The following is a 20,419-nucleotide window of genomic DNA, read 5'->3' as shown; positions in this document are numbered from 1 at the left end:
ATAGAGAAAAAGACAGAGAGCAGGGAGAGAGAGGTGGAGAGAGGACAGAAGGGGGACGAGTAGGAGGAGAAAGAGGGAAGGAGGAGGGAGAGAGTGAAAGAGAAAGAGGAGGGACCAGCATGGAGCAACACACACACAAATTATACAGAAAGAAGTGGTTGAAAATCAGACCAGTGTAACGTTATTCAGAGACTGGTGACTGTTCAGCGGTCGCAGAAGATTTTTTATTTTTTTTTCCCACTTTGCACCTGGAGCTTGAACACATCATGCTGGACTACGGTGAGTTCACAGACTCAAAACACATGTGCATTTTTCAGCTCTGATGTTTCTGTGACTGAATATGAGACTTAAAGGTACAGTGCATGTTTTGATAAGAAGTACAGAGCAGACTGAGACTAAACCAGGACTAAACCAGGACTAAACCAGGACTAAACCAGGACTAAACCAGGTCTAAACCAGGTCTAAACCAGGTCTAAGCCAGGTCTAAACCAGGATTAAACCAGGATTAAACCAGGTCTAAGACAGGTCTAAACCAGGACTAAGCCACCAGGACTAAACCAGGTCTTTCCTTGGACTAAACCTGGACTTAAAAGAATCTAAAAGAAATTATGGGCTAAAATATGTTTACAATACTACTACTACTACTACTACTGCTACCTACTAGTACTTCTACTACTGCTGCTGCTACCTGCTACTACTATTACCAACTACTACTACTACTACTACTACTACTACTACTACTACTACTACTACTACTACTACTACTGCCACCTACTATTACTACTACTACTACTACTACTGCCACTGCTACTACCTATTACTACTAGTACTACCACCACCTACTATGATGTCACTTGATTGTAAGACAGACAAAAATTAAGATAGGAGTAGCAATACTTTTTACACAAATACTTAAAAGTATATTGTTTCTTTTCTTTGATTCTTACTTTTCAGCTCTTTGAATTTTAATTTTACTTCAAACAAATAAAAATAGTTACTATGCTGCTTGGTTCATGGCTGTGTTCATATGTGAAAACACATCAAATCAAAATTGAGACTAGACTGGGACTAAATCTGAAGCTAAACCTGAACTAGACCAGGACAGGTAACCATGAAACCAAGTGCGGACAGGTCAGGTGATGGCTTTATTGGGAAAGACAAAAATAAAGTGAAATGACTAAGCATAAAAGGACTAAAAAAAAAAAAAGACAAAAAAAAAAGTTAAAGATGCAGAAGAGACTGAATAAATTGTACAGAGGATGGAGGAAGAGGAGGAGGAGAGCTAGAAACAGGAGGCCTAGAGGAAGACCAAAGAGGAGCAATTTATAAAATGATTCGGCGATATGGAATATAGCAGTAATGTGTATGAAGGGATACAAGTTGAAAATAATTTTAACATTTATACATTTAACGCCATGGTATATGTATTATGGATAGTTTTATTGCATTCAAAAATAGAAAAACCTGCGTCCTTACTGTGAGCGAGCTTGCATTTCCACAAACCTGACTCTGACTTAGAGGAGGGCCTCCTACTGCTGTTTCCATTCCAATTTTTGTCCCTCTAGCTATAATATTCTAGCCTGACTCATCAACCAGTTCGTGGGAACCATCTGACCTCGCAACATTAGGATTCATTCACTTGACGGTAGGCAGGTAGTTTCTTTATTTAACCAATCACTGCTATTTGGTCGTGATGTATGTAATGTGCCAAATCCCATAGGAAGAAGGCCAATAATGTCTTTCCCCGGGAACTGTTGCCAGCATAAAATGTATGTCTTCGTCTACAACCATCTTGACCGTTTTGTTTACTGTTGTGCTGTACCACAAAAGGGACCAGGACACGCGCTTGAGTTTGACGTCATGGCTTCACAGCTCTTCGCTGATTGGCCGGTGCTCAGTCTACAACTTCCGGGGTTCTTGCAAACCATCTAGTGTATTCCGATTCCTGACCTAGTTGCTGGAGAGAAATGAAACTGAGCGGAGGCACTAGGTGGCACTAGCCTGGCTACTAATATTCCACAGTATGGCATAAAACATAACGTTACTCAGTCGACTTTCATCTCTAGAAAGTTAAACACTATGATATTAGAGGATCTATTACTGAATAGCAAATATCTAAAGAAGTGGAGTAACAAAACAAGAGAGTGCTGGAATTGCAATGCAAACCTTTAATTTTACCCAATTTTTCATAAAAAATAAATAAATGTAAATTCTGGCAAACTTACATTTAAATGATTAAATAAATAAATTATTGTAAAAACCAGGCTGAGAATTTCTGACCAGACCCCGTGTATGGGCCAGACCATTGGTGTTTAACCTCACAAATAGGGGCAGGTCTCATTCCTCACTGATACGACAGGACTTCACTGCCCTGTGAGAAATCCAGAGCTCAGTCAAGTTCAGGAGGTACTCAGATACACACTCAACTCAAGAGACTCTGATGAACGGACAATTTCAGGTATTTTTACTGCAGTTTATTTAGACTTGGCATATTCTAAGACGTAAACTACTACTTATACTACTACTACTGCTGCTGCTACTACTGCTACTACTACTAATAATAATAAATGTAGTAGTGGCAGAATTAATGGATGTTTTCATTTTAACTCCAATTTTACTTTATATCGAAGTAAGTTTTTGTTGTTGTTTGTTGTTTGTTTAGCAGTCAGTACACTAAATGAGAGGCCAAGGTTGCGTTCACCCTTGTACTTGTTTGGTCCTGTTTTTAGTCTTGTTTTTAGTCCTGGTTTAGTCCTGGTTTACGTCTGTGTTGAGTCTCAGTTCGTTTTAGTGTTTTGTTTGTGTGAAAAGTATGAATGGATACACTCTGAAACTACTTTTGAACACTTTTGGCAAATGGAACAGCTTAAATACACTTAGAAAACAATGAAATGTATTTTGGTTTTAATGTTTGTGTGCATCAAAAGCCAGCAGAGGGCGCAAGGACACAGAGAGGTGAAGTAGCAAAGCAGCGTTAGGATAAAACTTGTGAAGCTGTGAAGTTCAAAGATTATTAACTACATAGTGAAAGATATTTGAATTTTTTGTTGTTCTTTAATCAGTTCTAATATGTAAAATCAACTTTTCAAAGCTTTTCATAGTTGTTTCCTCTCACCATTTACTCATTTGCAGTTGTATTTGGAGTGATTTGTGCATGTTTGAGCAGTTTTTAATCACTTATTTGCAGAGGGAGGCTTAATTGGCTGCTGTGTTTTTGACAAAGAAGCAGCATTATAACATGTTTAACTTTACCATTCTAATGTTTGTACCCAAATATGTCTAAACTGTAAATTTTCAGCCCATTATTTATAGTTTTTTGTGTTTTCTTTAGTCACTTTTATAGACTGAAACTGTACTCAAAGTTGTGAGGAAAGACTGCAAAGACCAACATGCATCTGACTTAAAGGGACAGTCCTGAATTTTGGACATAGGACCTCATTTCCTAGTGAGCCAGAGTGTTGGAGACATGTGGAGACACTTTTAAAAATATTCCATCCAGTCCTTGTATTTGCAGAGGTCGCTGGTGCTAGGCTAGTGCATGTCAATGGCCATAGTTATCCTACCACTAAAAACAGTCTTACCCGCTCCACAAAACACCTGAAGCAAAACAATTATTACGCCAGACTGTTGATGTAAATGTCTGTGTCGACAGAATAATTTTAGAAGTAAAACCAATCTTGAATTTGAAGAATTTATGTCTGAGCAGCAGCAGCAAGTTGTACTTCCTGATAGAAAACTTTGACAGCGGTGGACTGATATATGAGAAAATAGTCCCACAAAATGCGACGATTCATGTGACGCAAGGTTAGTTTTATTTCAAACATTATTCTATCAACACAGACATTTACATTGACACTCTGGTGTAATAATAGATTTACTTTGGGTGTTTTGTGGAGTGGGTAACACTGTTTTTAGTGGTAGGATAACTATGGCCATTGACATGCACTAGTCTACCACCAGCGACCTCTGCAAATACAAGGACTGGATGGAATATTTAAAAAAGTGTCTCCACGCGTCTCCAACACTCTGGCTCACTAGGAAATGAGGTCCTATGTCCAAAATAGTCACATTCACAGGACAAAAACGAACCTTTCCTGAATAGCTTTAGAATGATCTTGAGCTGTATCAGAACAAGTATAAGAGCACATAGACAAGTATACTCAAAGACCAAGTACCAGTAGCCCAAGGACGCCAATGAAACCTACCTGGACCATTGGGATTACACAGATATTATACCACATGGTAATATAAACAAATTACTAGGATTTAATGTTGAAAATTACATTATATCTTCTAAAGGAACATCATAGTATCAGAATCTGTATTGAGTATTAAGTCTATTCCTTAGTATCAAAATCAAGTTAGACAACACTGTTAAATTATGAGGAAATAAGTGTATAACCAAGATTCTGAGTGCAGCTCATTGTAGCAGCCCGGTTGAAATGATGGTCTTGAATACTAAAAGCTACAAAAAAATGAAATAAAACAATTAGTTCTTACAGTGAGTACCATTTACTATGTTATTAGGTTCTTTTTTCAGACCCAGGGTGTTATTTCATACCTGACAGTTTCGACTGCTCACTAGCGTCTTCCTCAGAGTGATGACGTGAACCTAATAACATAGAATATCGGAAGACCAAATGAATCTCATTGGACTAGTACCTTTTAACCATTTAACCATTTATTATATAACGATCTCTAATCTAAGTGATCAACAATTACTATTTATCAACAAATCTCATAAAGTCTGAACTTTGGCATTTATCTATATTGAACAATGAAATTATTCATTAAAATTATGTTGTCACACTGCGCATAACTTTGCTTACAGATTGTATGGAGGATTTTTTTTTGTTTGTTTCAAATTGTCAGTGAAAGTTTAAAATACCATTACAGAGACGCAGCAGCCTTGTAATTATGATGACCAAAAAAAAAAAAGAATGAAAATCTATCAACTATGGACATAGTGAGGCCAGATAAACATCAGCTAATAGAAAACAAGGCTCCCTCATTTTTTATTGGCTGTTAGGTTGTCAATCAAACTCCCTACGTTTCTAGTGTAAGTGACTCGTCGGCGTGCAGGGATTATGTGGTTTATGCAGCGGTTCTTAGAGGCTTTTTCAAACTGTGGCTTTCTCGCAGTTCCACAAGAATCCACAAGCAGTTCGCCGCAAAAGAAAGTCAATTTTTTGATGTCGCTGAAAGAAGAAGAGAAGGGGAAAAGGAGCGAAGCTAAACTGAGGTGATTCTTGGAGCCAACCACCAACCAGATGCTAATCAGGGATGAACCATATATTGACTTAATTAACTTTAAACTACTTTTAGATTAAACCAAACAAAAAACTTTCAAGTTGTGCTATTATTTATTGTTGTCATTAGGACTGGGTGATATGGATCAAAAAATATATCTCGATATATTTTGCTATATCTCGATATACGATAAATATCTCGATATCTGTACAGGAAAAAATAAATCCCTAAAACGGAAAACTGCAAAAACAAATATGCCAAATTCCACAAGGTCCTTTTTTTTTTTTTAAATTTAAAGTGTAAGAAGTAGGCAGTTCATATAGGAACATTTAAGATTACAAAAAACCCTAATTACATAAATAATAATTAACTGTCAAATAAAAGAAATAAAACATATTTCCTTTGTTTCATTCATAAATAAAACAACTCAACACAAGCTCATCTTTGCATTAACTCTGTTATCCAGACCATAACCATAACCATGAACTCTTTTAACAGAAGAAGCTCAGGATGTTCCTTATTTTAACAGATCCATGTTCCTATCCAGCAGTAAGGAGCTCTGAGGTTTCCCACAATCCACTGCAGATCAAACCCAACGTTTCCAAACACTTTTGTACAAGTGACACTGCAACAGATTATTAATTAAAATCTTCTGCATAAATAGAATTTACATTACTAAACTTTACAAGATATTTCGCATAACGAATCAAGAGCCATATCAGCCCGTTTGAGATTATAGTGTTAATTATTTTTATTTTATTTTTTGCAGCTTTGCGCAGACTTGTTTACGTTTTACAGAAACGAAACTTAAAAAGCGCATGGCTAATTTGCATAAACAGCGCACTCCACGTGTCCGCTCTTGCGGTTCAACTTCTTTTGGACTAAAGGACACGACTTGGTGGAATGTGAGGATGTGTTGCTGATGGTTTTGTCTGTAAATGGTGGAAAAGTTTCGTGGCGCTAGAAGCTTTTCACTGGCAGCAACTTTCAGCATTCACAGCGATAGTGACGAGTGAAGGAGACATGAGCGAACAAAATCAGGGAGGCGGGGACACGCGGGCGGCGACAGAGAAGACAAACAGGCGAAGCGGCGAAATCAAAATTTAATACAAGCATTATATCGATATATACGATATGTCAGAATTCATATCGAGTTTTAAAAAAATCTCGATATATTAAAAATATCGAGATATCGCCCACCCCTAGTTGTTATGTTATTTGTCATTTACACTCATGACTCCATCTACTGGCAGTAAGAAGAATAACAAAATCTTTAACAGAAAGGTCCATAGTCGCAATAAAAACCCTCACTGTGTATCTTTATTATTTTAGCCACTTTTCCTCACACATCACATTGACCTGAATTGTTTCTTAGTTGTTGGCTCATTTGTGGTCAGTCTGAGTGTTTTTTCCTGCAGGTGTCTCCCACACTGCCCCCTTCTGTTCATCTAAAGCTCCACCCCCTCCTCCTCTGAATGGAGCTCTGTGCGGCCCCATAGAGCCAGCATTCACTGAGACAGTTTGAATATTCACTCACAACTTTATGCTCTGGAGACTAGACTTCTTTAGGTCAATGGGCCGTGATGAAAAGTGCTATTTAAATCATTGTACAGCTAAATATGGGAGATGTCGTGTGGCCTGAACTCTTGACAATGAACATGTGGAACTATAAACGGCAATGCTGTCTGACTTATGTGTTCTGCTTCCTGAACCTGATTTGAATGAAACAACTGATAAAGATAATTAAGATTTAAAGGTCTTAAAAGTGACTCTTGTGAGCTTTAAGTTGTTATAATGTTGTTACCTCCTCAAAAATATACCTGGAGTTGTGTTTTGTTTCATTCACATTTGTCTGAGTAATGCTGCATTATAAGGCTGTTTGCATCCCCAAAGCTCAAATGCTTTGTTCCACCTTGTGATGTCATGAAGTGTTAGAATCCATGTATCATTGGTTCAGTCATTTTAAAAAAAATAAAACCAAAAGTAACAACATAAAAAAAAAGTTTTTGATTTTGTGTTTTAATGAATAGTTTAGTCCTTGTTTAGTCCTGGTTTAGTCCTGGTTCAGTCCTGGGATCAGTCCTGGTTTAGTCCTGGTTTAGTCCTGGTTTAGACCTGATTTAGTCCTGGTTCAGTCCTGGTTCAGTCCTGGTTTAGTCCTGTTTTAGACCTGGTTTACAGCTGTTTTAGTCCTGTTTTAGTCCTGGTTCAGTCCTGTTTTAGTCCCGGTTCAGTCCTGGTTTAGTCCTAGTTCAGTCCTGGTTCAGTCAGTATGCGGCACAAAAATCCGGCATCGCGGTTTAAGTCATGAAAACGGGAAATGGCCGTTATCCGTTTTTTCCATTATTCATTTCAAACACAAAATTGAAAACTGAAAAAACAAATCGTTATCTGTTTTTTTTATTTTGGTTTTGGAAACAAGTAATGGAGAAAATAGTGTGTTTTTGTTTTTTTTGTTTGTTTGTTTCATTGATGAGCAGTTCCAGGGCTGAAATTATCCAAATGATTCTAGTGAAGGCATATGGAGTTTAAAAACACAGTGGAGCACTTCCTGTATTATCACATTACATCACAAAGTGTAAGAGTGTTTTCCATTTGCCATTTGCAAGAATTCAGCCTAAAAACTGTATGTAGGGTTTGTGTGTTAAACATGTGTGAATGAAACAAAACACAATTCCTGGTCTGTTTGTGATGAGGAAACAACATTATAAAAGAAAATATTGCCAAATCAGTGCTCTAAGCAGAGATACACTGATTTTTACTCTGCCCAGACAAATACATACTTTTATTGTGTTCATTGGCAAGACACTTCACCCACCTTGTATGAATGTGGTACGTGAATGGTTGGTGATGCTCAGAAGGGCCGATATCCTTCTTGTTCTCGTCCGTCTACCTCAGGGCAGTTGAGGCGACATTAGTAACTTACAAATGCCTAAATTCTGGACTGAATCAATGACACGAAGTAAAGAGATTTGTGTATCTTGAAAAGTGTTACAAATACTAATAGGTAGGGATCAAGGTCAAAAGTTCTCACAATAATATCGTGGACCATCACAATATATCGAATTACAAGTCTCTTCGTTTAAATTAAGAATTATGGTGCAGCATAAACAGAGGGAACTACATAGACCATGATCCTTTGCTCCATTTCAGTGAAGACTACAAGAAGTAATAGCAGTTCTTAAGCACTTTTAAGTCTTAATTCTTTGGGTTAAGTCTTGTCAAGGCATTTTAAGAGGAAAAACAGTTAACAGTTTTGTAAACCTCCACAAAATATCTCAATAAATATCGTACTGTGAGATGTATATCATGAAAATATCGTACCAAGAGATTTGGATATCGTTACATCCCTTATCGTGAGTCTCCCCCCCATATCGTGAGCTTTTCTACAATATCGCAATAAAAATCGTACTGTGAAGTTCATACCGTGACAGTATCTTATCGTGAGACTTTGATATCGTTACACATCCCTACTAATAGGAGATTAATTATACTCAACTTCATACAGTGTTTATCCTGATTCAACAGCAGGGTCTCTGGTCAGTGGGGCATGATAGGGACCTCTCTTTGTGTTAAAACTAAAAACTAAATACACTCATGAGTTTCAGTTTCCTGCAAGAGCCGTTTTGTCATTTTGCCATTCAAAAGAAATCATATTTTTAATTGCACCAAGATGGAACAGTTTATTTCTGGTATTACCTCATTCTGAAAACTGTCTGGATAAACCAAATTTCAGCTTATCCTTTCAGTTCATACAAAAAGCTCATTTCTTTAATTCATTTTAACAATTTTGCCTGTACACAATACAATCTGGGATCATATTACTGAGGTGATCGCTGTATTGCCCAAGTATTGATGATTTTCCCTTAGATTGCGAACATTTTACATCTGGTATTTGTGACACACTTTACCTTAGTCCGTTCTCCCCTGTCCTGGTTTGAATGGTGACATGTTTAAGCTGCAGAGTTAATGTGAGAGAGGAAAGTTGGAGGCACTTTTGATGACATAAGAAGGGGCCGGGGCTTACTCTCAAACAAGTGCTTTTTATTAGGCTGGTTTCTATATATATACACCTCTGCGTCATGATCCTGAGAGGATTCACAAACTCACAAGGAAACAGTGTACGATTATTATACTGATGGATTAAAAACTTCACTTTTTAAATGACAACTTTATTCAAAACAAATAGAAATTGTTTAAATGGCCATGTGGGAGTTTCTTTCGTTCTTTGTTTACCCCAAAGCCGTGCATTTGTTTAGGATTTCCAATAATTCAGCAGATCTTTTAAGGGACAGTTCAGAATTTTGGACATAGGACCTCATTTCCTAGTGAGCCAGAGTTTTGGAGACGTGTGGAGACACTTTTTAAAATATTCCTTCCAGTCCTTGTATTTGCAGATGTCGTTGGTGCTAGGCTAGTGCATGTCAATGGGCATAGTTATCCTGCCACTAAAAACAGTCTTACCCACTCCACAAAACACCTGAAGCAAATCTATTGTGCCAAATTGTCGGTGTGAATGTCTGTGTTGATAGAATAATGTTTGAAATAAAACTAACCTTGCATCACATGAATCGTCGCGTGTTGAGGGACTAGTTTTTCATATATCAGTCCGCCGCTGCCAAACTTTCTATCAGGAAATACAACTCGCTGCTGTTGCTCAGACATAAATCCTTCAAATGCAAAGTTGGTTTTACTTCTGAAATTATTCTATCGATGCAGACATCGACATTGATAATCTGGCGTAATAATTTGTTTTGTAAAATAATAATAATTTGTTTTTAGTGGCAGGATAACTATGGCCATTGACATGCACTAGCCTAGCACCAGCAACCTCTACAAATACAAGGAATGGATAGAATAAAAAAAAAAAAAAAAAAAAAAGTGTCTCCACACGTCTCCAACACTCTGGCTCACTAGGAAATGAGGCCCTATGTCCAAAATTCCGGACTGTCCCTTTAACTTATAGGAGTTCACAATGCTTTCCAATGGGTCCCATGAATTTCCCAGATTTGGTCCAGACTTGACAGCTTGAATTATAGTGAAGGGAGGATATCATGTCAGTTGCTTAGATAACACATTTTCTGATGATTACTGTGTTCTTTTAGCCTGATTCATCAGCTGGTTTTACTTAGTTCCATTTTGTACAAACCGTCTGATCTCACAGTGTTAGAATTCGTTTACTCGACGGTAGGCGGGTACTTTTTATCACTTAACCAGTCGCTGCTGTTTGGTCACGTATGTAATGCGCCACTAACAGGGCTAACTGGTATATTTGGCTTTTCCCAAATCCCGTAGGAAGAAGGGCAATAACGTCTTTTCCTTTGATAAAATTCACCAAACATTCTCTTTGTTCCGGCTTTAAATCTTCGATCTCGGGAATCGTTGGCAACACAGAATGTATGGCTCTTCTCTGATTGGCTGGTGCCCGAACTTGCACTTCTGGGGTTCTTGTAAACCGTTTAGTGTATTCCGATTCCTGACCTAGTCGCTGGAGAGAAATGAAATTGAGATGAATGAGATGAATTGACATAAATCCTTCAAATGCAAGGCTGGTTTTACTTTTACAAGGTTGGTCAGTTGCTTTGATAACATATTTTTTATAATTTTGCTTTAGTATCAATCAAACTAGTGTATTTTTTTTGTAAAATAAAGGTGTCTGAGAGAAAAAGGTTGTGAACCACATCTCCAAACTTGACCTGATTCAAAATAGAAAGGTTTATCCTGGCTTCAGACTTTGGTGAATAAATTTTATATTTTAGCTCATCCTGGTTTAGACCTTTACTTCTATATAAATTTCGTTCTTATTTTAAACTTGCAGTAGTAACTCCGTATTTTGACTCATTATGCCTCCAGTCACAGATGGTCTTTGGAAAACTAAATATTTGTATGTTCTTTGCTCAGACCAGGTTGAGTATGAATGCTGAATCAGAGGCAGCTGCTTAAGACTCTTTCACTTGTAAACACCTGGAGCTGGGAGTAAACACGCGGCATAGTTTTACACTCTCCACAAACACAAACAAATGTCACGACTTTACCCACTAGACTGAAAGATCACGGAAACATATCTAATTGCAATTTCAGATTCAGTGGCAATTTGTGTTTTGTAATAAAGGTGCACTGTGTACGATTCGTTGTGAAGAGTCTGCCACCTGCTTGTTTCCATGGAGATGTCATTGCGTTGCCTGGAAAGTTACAAATTGCGGCATTAAATTTACGTATCAGCAAGGAGATGAGAAGGTGCCAGACGCCTACTAGAAAATACATATTAATACGATATTTATAGTGCACATACATCTTTAAATGGCCCGTATTATGCAATTTCTTGATCCATTGTTTACTCATCAAAAACATACGTGGAGAAAACACTCAGTTCCACCATGTGATGTTGTGAAAGAAGTGCTCCACTATGTTTTTAAACTCCATACACCTTCAAACATGTATGAATGAATCAAAACACAACTCTAGATATGTTTGGATGAAGCAGCAGCATTAATAAGTTACCAGAACTCAAAAAATATAATAAGTTACCAGACCTAAAACAAATTGAGACAGTTGATTGCTTCGGTTATTTTATTTAAGTTGATGAACTTAAAAGTCACAGTCTTCCAGAACTTAAAAGGTTTGGATGGCTTGCTACTTGTACCTTTTGATAACCTCTGAATTAAATTTTTTGTGCGTCTATTTTCTGCTTTTCCCCTTCATTGCCAAGATGCATTATATGTATGTTAAAGACACATGTTCAAAATAAAACAAGAAAACAAGAAAAAAAAAGTGTTCATTTAGCTCAACTCAAATATTTGCAGTTAGAGTTTGAAAACCACTTGAATAATTAAATTTTCAGTTTTGTTTGTAGTTCATCATTTTTTACACACAATCCTGTACGTCCAGCTGTATCTACACACATTATATTGTACAAACAGACACATCATAGTATATACACATTATACACACCGTAGGAGGGGGATTTGAACCCAGATCCGCCATGTGAAAGTCACATTTTCTAGTCTAATGTATATCGTTTAACAATACATACATACTTACATAGATTACACATTATAGTAGTTATAGTTATAGCTATTTTTTAATTACTTAATTCTACTAAGTTGTACCTCATATGTTTTTAAGGTACGCTCACTTATACCTACAATAGTTCCCTTTAATCAAAAAATATTAGTTAAAATTACTCAAAAAGAAACACATGTTACAGCAACTTGACATAATTAAGTTAGTAGAACTGTTTCTAAAACTTTGAGTATACACAGCTTAATCTATTTAATTATTTTGAACGTTTGAGTTTACAGTGTGTCTTAAATCTCACCAGAGTCAATTTTGTTTAATATAAGACCTTTAACATAAGGTAATTTTCCCTGTGCACCTTTTAAAAATCCAGTAGTATTAAGAGATGGAAAAATAGGCTACCAATTAGAGAATAACATGCATTTCAGAGCAGGTTTGTGGTACAGGGCTAGAAGGTTTTATACATATAATTAAGACCATTAAGACACATAGTTAAGAGTCACAGTTTCTAATCTAACCCCGTCTTGATCACAGAAGTCTTCAGGCTCTGTATGAAATCCGCCCTGTTTTAAATGAATTGAACATAGATGTATTCACACGATAAATGGACATAGATATAAATAGTTTGTCCATGAACAGCACATGGTTGGAGCAGTGTCTCAGATAAGAAAGAGATACAGAGAGATGACCTGCAGCCTGCCTCTGTGCTTATACTCTCGTGATCCCACTACACAAGGCTGTTTGTTAAGCCAGGACTCACTCAATATTTTATAATTAAAGGGCTCATTTTATCTGTGTTATGTTTCCTCGTCCAAAACATACCTGGAGTTGTGTTTTGTTTCATTCACACATGTTTAACACACAAACTCTGCATACTTCTATCAAGCAAAAAACACTATAGTAATATAGAAAGTACTCCACAGTGTTTTTAAACTCCATACATCTTTAGTCTTCATACACATTCAGTCCTGGAATTGCCAGTCTGTTGCTGAACTGAAGGTAAAAGGAGCTGTTAACTTGGAAACTACTGCTTCATGATGTCACAAGGTGGAACAGAGCATTTTGAGCTTTCGAGATATAGAAGGATTAATAATGCAGGATTACTCAAACATATGTGATGAAACTAAACAACTCCAGGTATGTTTTTGATCCTAACTAAAAGTTCAGCAGAGTCAGATTTGCGTGATATAGGACCTTTCATTATTTGAAATCATTTTTACACTAAAGGTTAAAGCTCAATTAAACAAATTTTTCAGGCCAGAAAGAGTATTTAAAAGTATAGTTGTCACTTGGTAGAGTGTTTGTCTACTGACCTCAAGGTTGGTGGTTCAAATCCCACTCTCGACATAAAACATCATGGATTGAGTAGTCAGATCCACTGACCCACAGGTTGGTGGTGTAATTCCAGCTCACACAGATGGCTGCTGTTGTTGTGTCCTTGGGCAAGACACTTAACCCACCACATCCCCAGTGTCTGTGTACACTGGTGTGTGAATGCGTGTGTGAGTGGTTCCTTGTTTTAAAGCGTTTAAGTGCCTTGAAGGTGGAAAAGCGCGATAGAAAAATGTGACCCTTTACCATCATAATTTGGTGAGTTACGTTGTGTTGTTGAGACAGCTGCATAAACTTTGCGCTTGGCTGTGCATTGTGCTCTGATAGATATGACAAAATGACTGTCTGTTTCTGACATTCATTATAATACTATATAACCTATATATAACACATACATTTATAATATATATTTATAATCTGTGGGCCCGCCAAAAAACGACACTTTTTAACATTTTAAATCCATATATGAAGCTTTGGAATGAGAGGTGATTAGCAGCTCATGGGCTCTAAAATCGTGCAGTTACCCCCAAAAAATCATGCATGCGAATACAAAAACAACGTGCAAAAGGATTTGAGCATGCTAGAGATGTTTTAGATTAGATTAAATACATACTTCCTCCTGTCACGGTTTAATAATCATAACAATATTGTTATGTCCTCTAGCCAACAAAGGACACAACGGTTATAAAACAATCACTGAGACAGAGTTCAGTTTAGCAAGTTTTATTTTGAGTGGCCAAACGTTCACCAAGCTGTACAAAGAACAAACAAACAAAAGTTGGTGGGAGGAGGCGCGTGCCAGTTGTGCCAAAGAAATAAAACGAAAATATTGTACAACAAAACAGGGCCTAACTTAAAACTAGGCTACAAAAGTAAAGAAATCAAAAAGCCTAGTCTATCTGATCTAAAAAAGAGAACTTGGATACTTCAAGGAGACAGCAATACACAACACACACAAGTACTTGCTTGTAACAAATGTGATTTAGTCAGCGTGGAGGAGCAGTGACTCCACTCCGAGCTCTTCCAGGAATTACCTTCAATCAGCTGGAGACTTTGCCTTGCTTAAAAGAGATCATTTTACATAGAAAGTACATTTTAAACCACACTACATTGTTACGTTTTGTTGTTTTATGCTTAAGTCGCTCGCTTCGGGTCTAAGATGTGAGCTTTGCCAACGCTCAAAGCCTGAATTCGTTTGTTAGAAAGCTGGATATCATGCAATAACTTTTCCGAGCGTCTATTTTGTAACATCGGCGCAGTTTGGACCTATAAAATTAGAAACCAACTGTGTCATGAATAACTTATAGATCTGAATCGCTTGAACGTGTGAACCATGAGTGGACTTTGACACGGTTTGTGAGAGGGATACGGCTGCTCTGTGAACCTAAAACCCTAATGGTCTGAAGATGCTAATGTTAATGGGCGTCAGTGGTCTAGATCAGGGTAATGCTCTCTGCCTATAGTGCTGTCTCTGGAGTCAGGCTGCTTCACTTACGGTTCGGTAATGGGACCAGTACAGCTGTGGCTTCCTCCATTATAAACACTGGGAACGATACATATGTTTGACTGACAGCTACAGAGTGGACATATGGACCATGACGTTACCCGTGTAAATGTATGGTGAATATTATACATGCAACATTAGATAGATCGATAAATACGTTACTGATCTCGAAGGAAATGTAGTTTTCACAGCAGGAACAATGAAACAAATGTACGGCGTGTGGGACAAAGGACTTCCAAAGTGTGTCTGTGGGGCAGGACAGGGACCACAGCCCAGTCAAGCTCTGTCCCCACTACAGAAGATTCTACTTTCCTTACCAGCTTATCCAACCGCGCTTATCGACTTCTTGCGCAATTAGGCACAGTTAGGAAAGATTTAACGTCTGTCTTCTTTCCACAGATACAAACAGATAACTAATACATAGATGCTATTCTAGTGTCGTAGTACTCGAGACCGGTCTGTTTTTTGCGGTCTTGGTCTTGTCTCGGTCTTGAAGGAGTTTGAACTCAGTCTTGTCTCGGTCTTGAAGGCGCTTGGACCCGGTCTTGTCTTGGTCTTGAAGGCGCTTGGACCCGGTCTTGTCTTAAACTCGAGGTCTAACACTGTGGACAAGCGTGATCATATTCCATTATGGCTGCTGCTGTCGGTTATAAACTTCTTACCGTGACGTGTGGTTAAAGTTTGCCTAATAAAAGTGCACGAATGCATCCGTATTTGTCACGACGTGCATTTGGTAAATGTGCAGAGACTAAATCCTACTGCAAAACAAGTAAGGGAATGTAACTCCAGTTAGGAACTTGAAAACACAGGTGTCAAAATCTTACCCACTTTACTCACTTTTTTTCAGTTTTCTGTAAAGTGCCACTGGAAGTTCTCTTAAAGTAGGGGTTCTCAAACCGTGGGTGAGGGTCCAAAAAAGGGGAACAGACGATGAAGAAAAAGAGGTAGAACGCTTCAATGGGTCATAAAAGAGTTTAAAATTTTTTTTAAAAAAGCAGTACAGGTGAGGGTTAAAACAGTAGTCTTTAAACAGAAAGTTACCCTTACTAGAAAATGTAAAAGTGGGCAAGGTACAAACCCGAGACACTCCGACTGAATATATTAAAAGTCCTTTATTGCATGAGGGGACAGCAACGCATTTCGACCAGCAAGATGGTCTTCGTCAGAGCAAAGTTTTGAGGGGAGCAGAGTGTTTAAGTGTGGTACAGTTTGTTTGACTTATTTTAGGCCTAAATGAACATTAATCAGATAAAACTGAAATATATATAAAAACATTGACATATATATGTGCCAAAATAACTGTAAAATACAAATAAATGTAGAAAATGACAAAAATGGTCTTGATTTGGTCTTGATGGGCCGTGGTTTCAGTCTTGTTTCGGTCACGACTTTTTAAAGTCTTGGTCTTATCTCAGTCTCGACTCTCAGAGGTCTTGGTCTTGTCTCGGTCTCGGGAATCTGTGGTCTCAGACTGGTCTTGGTCTCGATTAGTGTGGTCTTGACTACAACACAAGGCTATTCTAACAAGAAAACTTTTTGTGTTAATATGAAGTTTTAAATACTACTACATGTCCATCATATCTTAATGTTATATTTGGGCCCGGTCAAGCAGAAGTAAACAGCAAGGCCAAAAATTCAAGTTAATGCATCTGATATAAAAATGTATTGAACAGATACATATGTACTCTAGTTTATGAAACTGTTTACCTTTTTTCTGTACCATTTTTGATTCTAAAGTTACATACGTTTTAAACAGATCATGTATGAAACATGGAACAAAAATTGTTTCCCAAATTTCAAAGACCTGCAAATCATGTCAATAAATTGATGTATTTCATCATATCTTGTGTTATTCGATCTTTGAACTGTTGATGAAAGTACATGATTTTTTTTTTTATGTATTTAAAATGATAAAAATTAGCTTGGAAGGACTGACATATTTTACAGAAATAGTTTCCTTTCATTTTGAAGTAATATTAAAGTATTCGGAAGAAAAAAGCTGACAAATTATGCAAAATCGTGCACCTTCTACTTGCTTGCACATTTTTCCCTCTGTTACCATGACCTTTCTTAATAAAAATTCTCATTACTCAAAAAGTAAGAGGTTTTTCAACCTAATCTTGTACCATATGGTAGAAATATTGTATTGTATTGTATTTATTGCCTAAAAAGTGCTGCATATTTCATTCCCTCCGTTACCGACATGAGTTTTTAAAAAATTTTTGTCAACAACTTGAAAGAATATCACAGGTTTAACTTTACCCTGTTGGAGTGTTAACTCTTGCCTACATTCTAATACTTTACTTATTTCAATAGTCCCTCTAGTTTCTGAATAAGAGCTATTTGAATGTACAAAATCTGACCCTGTTTCCCTCCGTTACCGCTTGACCGGACCCATTTATTTATAATTCTGAAAACGGCATGTCACCTGCACGATTCAGTGGAAAGTGAAAGTTAAAACCACACAGCGAAACATTCTCTAAGGAGATAGACAAGTTGTATTTCATAATGTGGAAAATTATAGCTAAAGAAACACTATTTCCATGGAAGAGGCCAAATAAGAGTCAGGTTTGTGGAGATGCAAGCCTGCTCATGCTGACATAGAAACTGAATTGAGAACACTGTATCTGTGCATCCTCGGTAAATATGTAGACGTATGGAAGCCTGGAGGAAGATTTTTGTTTTCATAAAGGGCAGAGCACAAACCTACAAACCATAGCCACAAATATAGGCTTCTGTGGGAAGATGCGGAGAACATTCAGAGGTTTTACGTTTTTCTGTTTTCTTTAGCGTTCTGGGTTTTGGGTCAGCCACTCTCACACCATAAATCTCTTCGATCATCCTTTGAGTCATCAGTTTGGCCATAATTACAATCTGTAATTTCAAGAAGCACAAAGTTAAGTTGCTGACAATATCTTAACAAAGGTATAAATACAGAGTGTAGTTTTTGTTTCATAGTTAAGCTTACATAAATACATTTTTATTTTATTTGAGTTTATCCTGATAAATACAAGAGCCTTTTTTGTTCATTCTGAGCAGAAACTTGATGATTTTATAAGTGACAGAGGCCCCAGCTGTAGTTCACGTGTTTGTCTTACCAGAAAGATCCTGATCTGATCCAAGATTGAGTCCAGTCCTGTTGTCGTGTCCTTGAGCTAGACACTTTACAAACCTTGTATACACATTTGTTTATCACAACTGAGAGGATGGAGTTTGGAGAAGTGTGCATTACTGCTTTTCCTGTAACCTTCCACAGTAGCATCTTGCAATTTTGTTTGCCTTGGACTTTGAGTTGGGTCTCCTCTTGACAGATCTGACCTGTAACTTGGCCTGGCTTGTCTCCGTAAAGATAAACCTTACTTTTCGGACTATAAGTTGTTCCGGAGTATAAGTCGCACCAGCCAAAAAAATGTGTGATGAAGAAGAAAAAACATGTATAAGTCGAACTTTTCAGGGGAAATTGGGGGGATTGAGGGAATTTATTTTATAAAATCAGAGACCAGGAACTAAAATTTCATCTTGAAAAGCAAGAGAACAAAAGGCTGTTAACGTAACATATGAACAATTATTCAGATAACTATAGCATAAACAACATAACAAGCGTACCAAACTCTGAAAATTTTAATAGTCGCTCTGGAGTATAAGTTGCAAGACCACCCAAATCATGAAAAAAGTGTGTATGCTTATCATCTTACTGTAATAATAAAAATAATGTCTTTGATTTATGTAACACTTTTTGGACACTCTAAGACGCGTTACAGTGCAATATTCATTCACCCCTCACTCTGTAGAGCCACAGCTGTCCTGGGGCAGACTGACAGAAGCAAAGCTGCCGTCTGGCTGGAACATCTGCCCAAACCACCACCGATACTTTCATACATCATGCTAGAATAACCAACTTCAATGTGCGTGAAGGACACAGTGACAGGACTGGCAAAGGTCCTACATTACACAAAACTGACTCTTGTGGTCAGATCTCAGAAGTTCAGCAGAGCCGGACCTGGTTAGTACTTGAATGGGAGACCACTGGGAACATCAGGTGCCTCAGTGGGGTGCCAGTCACAAAAACTGCCATTGTGTCCTTAGGCAAGGCACTTCACCCACATTGCCTAGTATGGAAGTGGTGTGTGTCTGAGTGTTGGTGGTGGTCAAAGGGGCCAATGGCGCAGATTGACAGCCTCACTTCTGTCAGTTTGTCCCAGGGCAGCTGTGGCTAGTAGCTTTCCACCACTGGGTATGGAGTGAATGAATCATGCTCTGTAAAGCGTCTTTGCGACATATGTCTGTGAAAAGCGCTATATAAATAAAAAACATACTTAAACTTACTTAAGCCATGCTAGAACCTGATCAAAAACATACAGAGTTGTGTTTTGTCTCAGTCACATCTGTTTGAGTGACCCTTTATCATTAGTCTGTCTACCAGAGCCCAAAATGCTCTGTTTCTCCTTGTGATGTCATGAAGTAGTGGTTAACATTTACAATTATCCTTTGGTTCAGTAGAGATCGGCAACTGTGGGGCTGATATTATCCAAATTATTCTAGTTTCAGGCTATGTTTATATGATGACGGTCTGAACAGAAGACGCAAAAGTGGAGTCGCGTCTTCACTTTTTATTCCACGTTTAGATGAGCATTTTCAGGAGGAAATCTGCGCGCATACGGTGACTCAAAAGTGTGTGGAATTCGACTGGGTATGCATGGCAGGTTTCTGTGTACTGTATGTATGTGACGTAAACGCGTACGCGAAGTGAGCAGATCCGACCAGAGTTTTGCGTCTTGGACAGTGTAGACGGAAACACTACGGTGGAGTGTATTCAATTTTTCCACTCTGGAGGGTGGTTTCAGATTTTTGCGTTTTTAAGCCCCCAAAAACGCCGTCACCATCTAAACCAGGGGTGTTCAAACTTTTTTTCATCAAGGGCCCCAAATCTAAACACAGACGAAGCAGAAGGCTGATCGAGGGCCGTAGACTGGAGCTCAGTACAGTGAATAATTGAAATATGTCCATGTTTAACACATTAGAATGAATATAGACTGATGGCTGATTCTAAGATCTTTAAAACCACACACTAAATATTAAATATTTGCTTTATCAAGGTAGATTTTCAAAAAACTTGCTGTAAAAAGTTAACTTTTAATTGATGCAAGGTAATTTGGGCCAATTCACCTGGAAGCCTGAGGGCCAAGAAAAATTTGTCTGAGGGCCACATTTGGCCCACGGACCATAATTTGGACATGCCTGATCTAAACGAAAGGCACTTCTGATAAAATATTTTGTCATTTTTACATTCTCGCGTAAACAGGCCCTGAGTGTATA

At 37.8% G+C, this 20,419-nt stretch overlaps 1 protein-coding gene across 1 annotated transcript in view; it reads left to right on the top strand.

The window, feature by feature from the left end:
• Window positions 1–251: 251 nt before the first annotated feature.
• The window catches only part of il16 (interleukin 16), a 67,785-nt gene continuing 47,617 nt past the window's right edge, over window positions 252–20,419 (top strand). Inside the window, 1 exon segment of the mRNA XM_055154761.1 lies at window positions 252–279. Coding sequence (XP_055010736.1) covers window positions 267–279 — 13 coding nt within the window. The 5' untranslated portion in view covers window positions 252–266.

The sequence above is a fragment of the Boleophthalmus pectinirostris genome, unplaced genomic scaffold, assembly GCF_026225935.1.
Source record: "Boleophthalmus pectinirostris isolate CB_2022bp ecotype Guang Dong unplaced genomic scaffold, ASM2622593v1 HiC_scaffold_19, whole genome shotgun sequence".
Classification (NCBI taxonomy): domain Eukaryota; kingdom Metazoa; phylum Chordata; class Actinopteri; order Gobiiformes; family Gobiidae; genus Boleophthalmus; species Boleophthalmus pectinirostris.
Note: the sequence above shows the minus strand (reverse complement) of the source record. Positions and strands in the feature narration are given on the sequence as shown.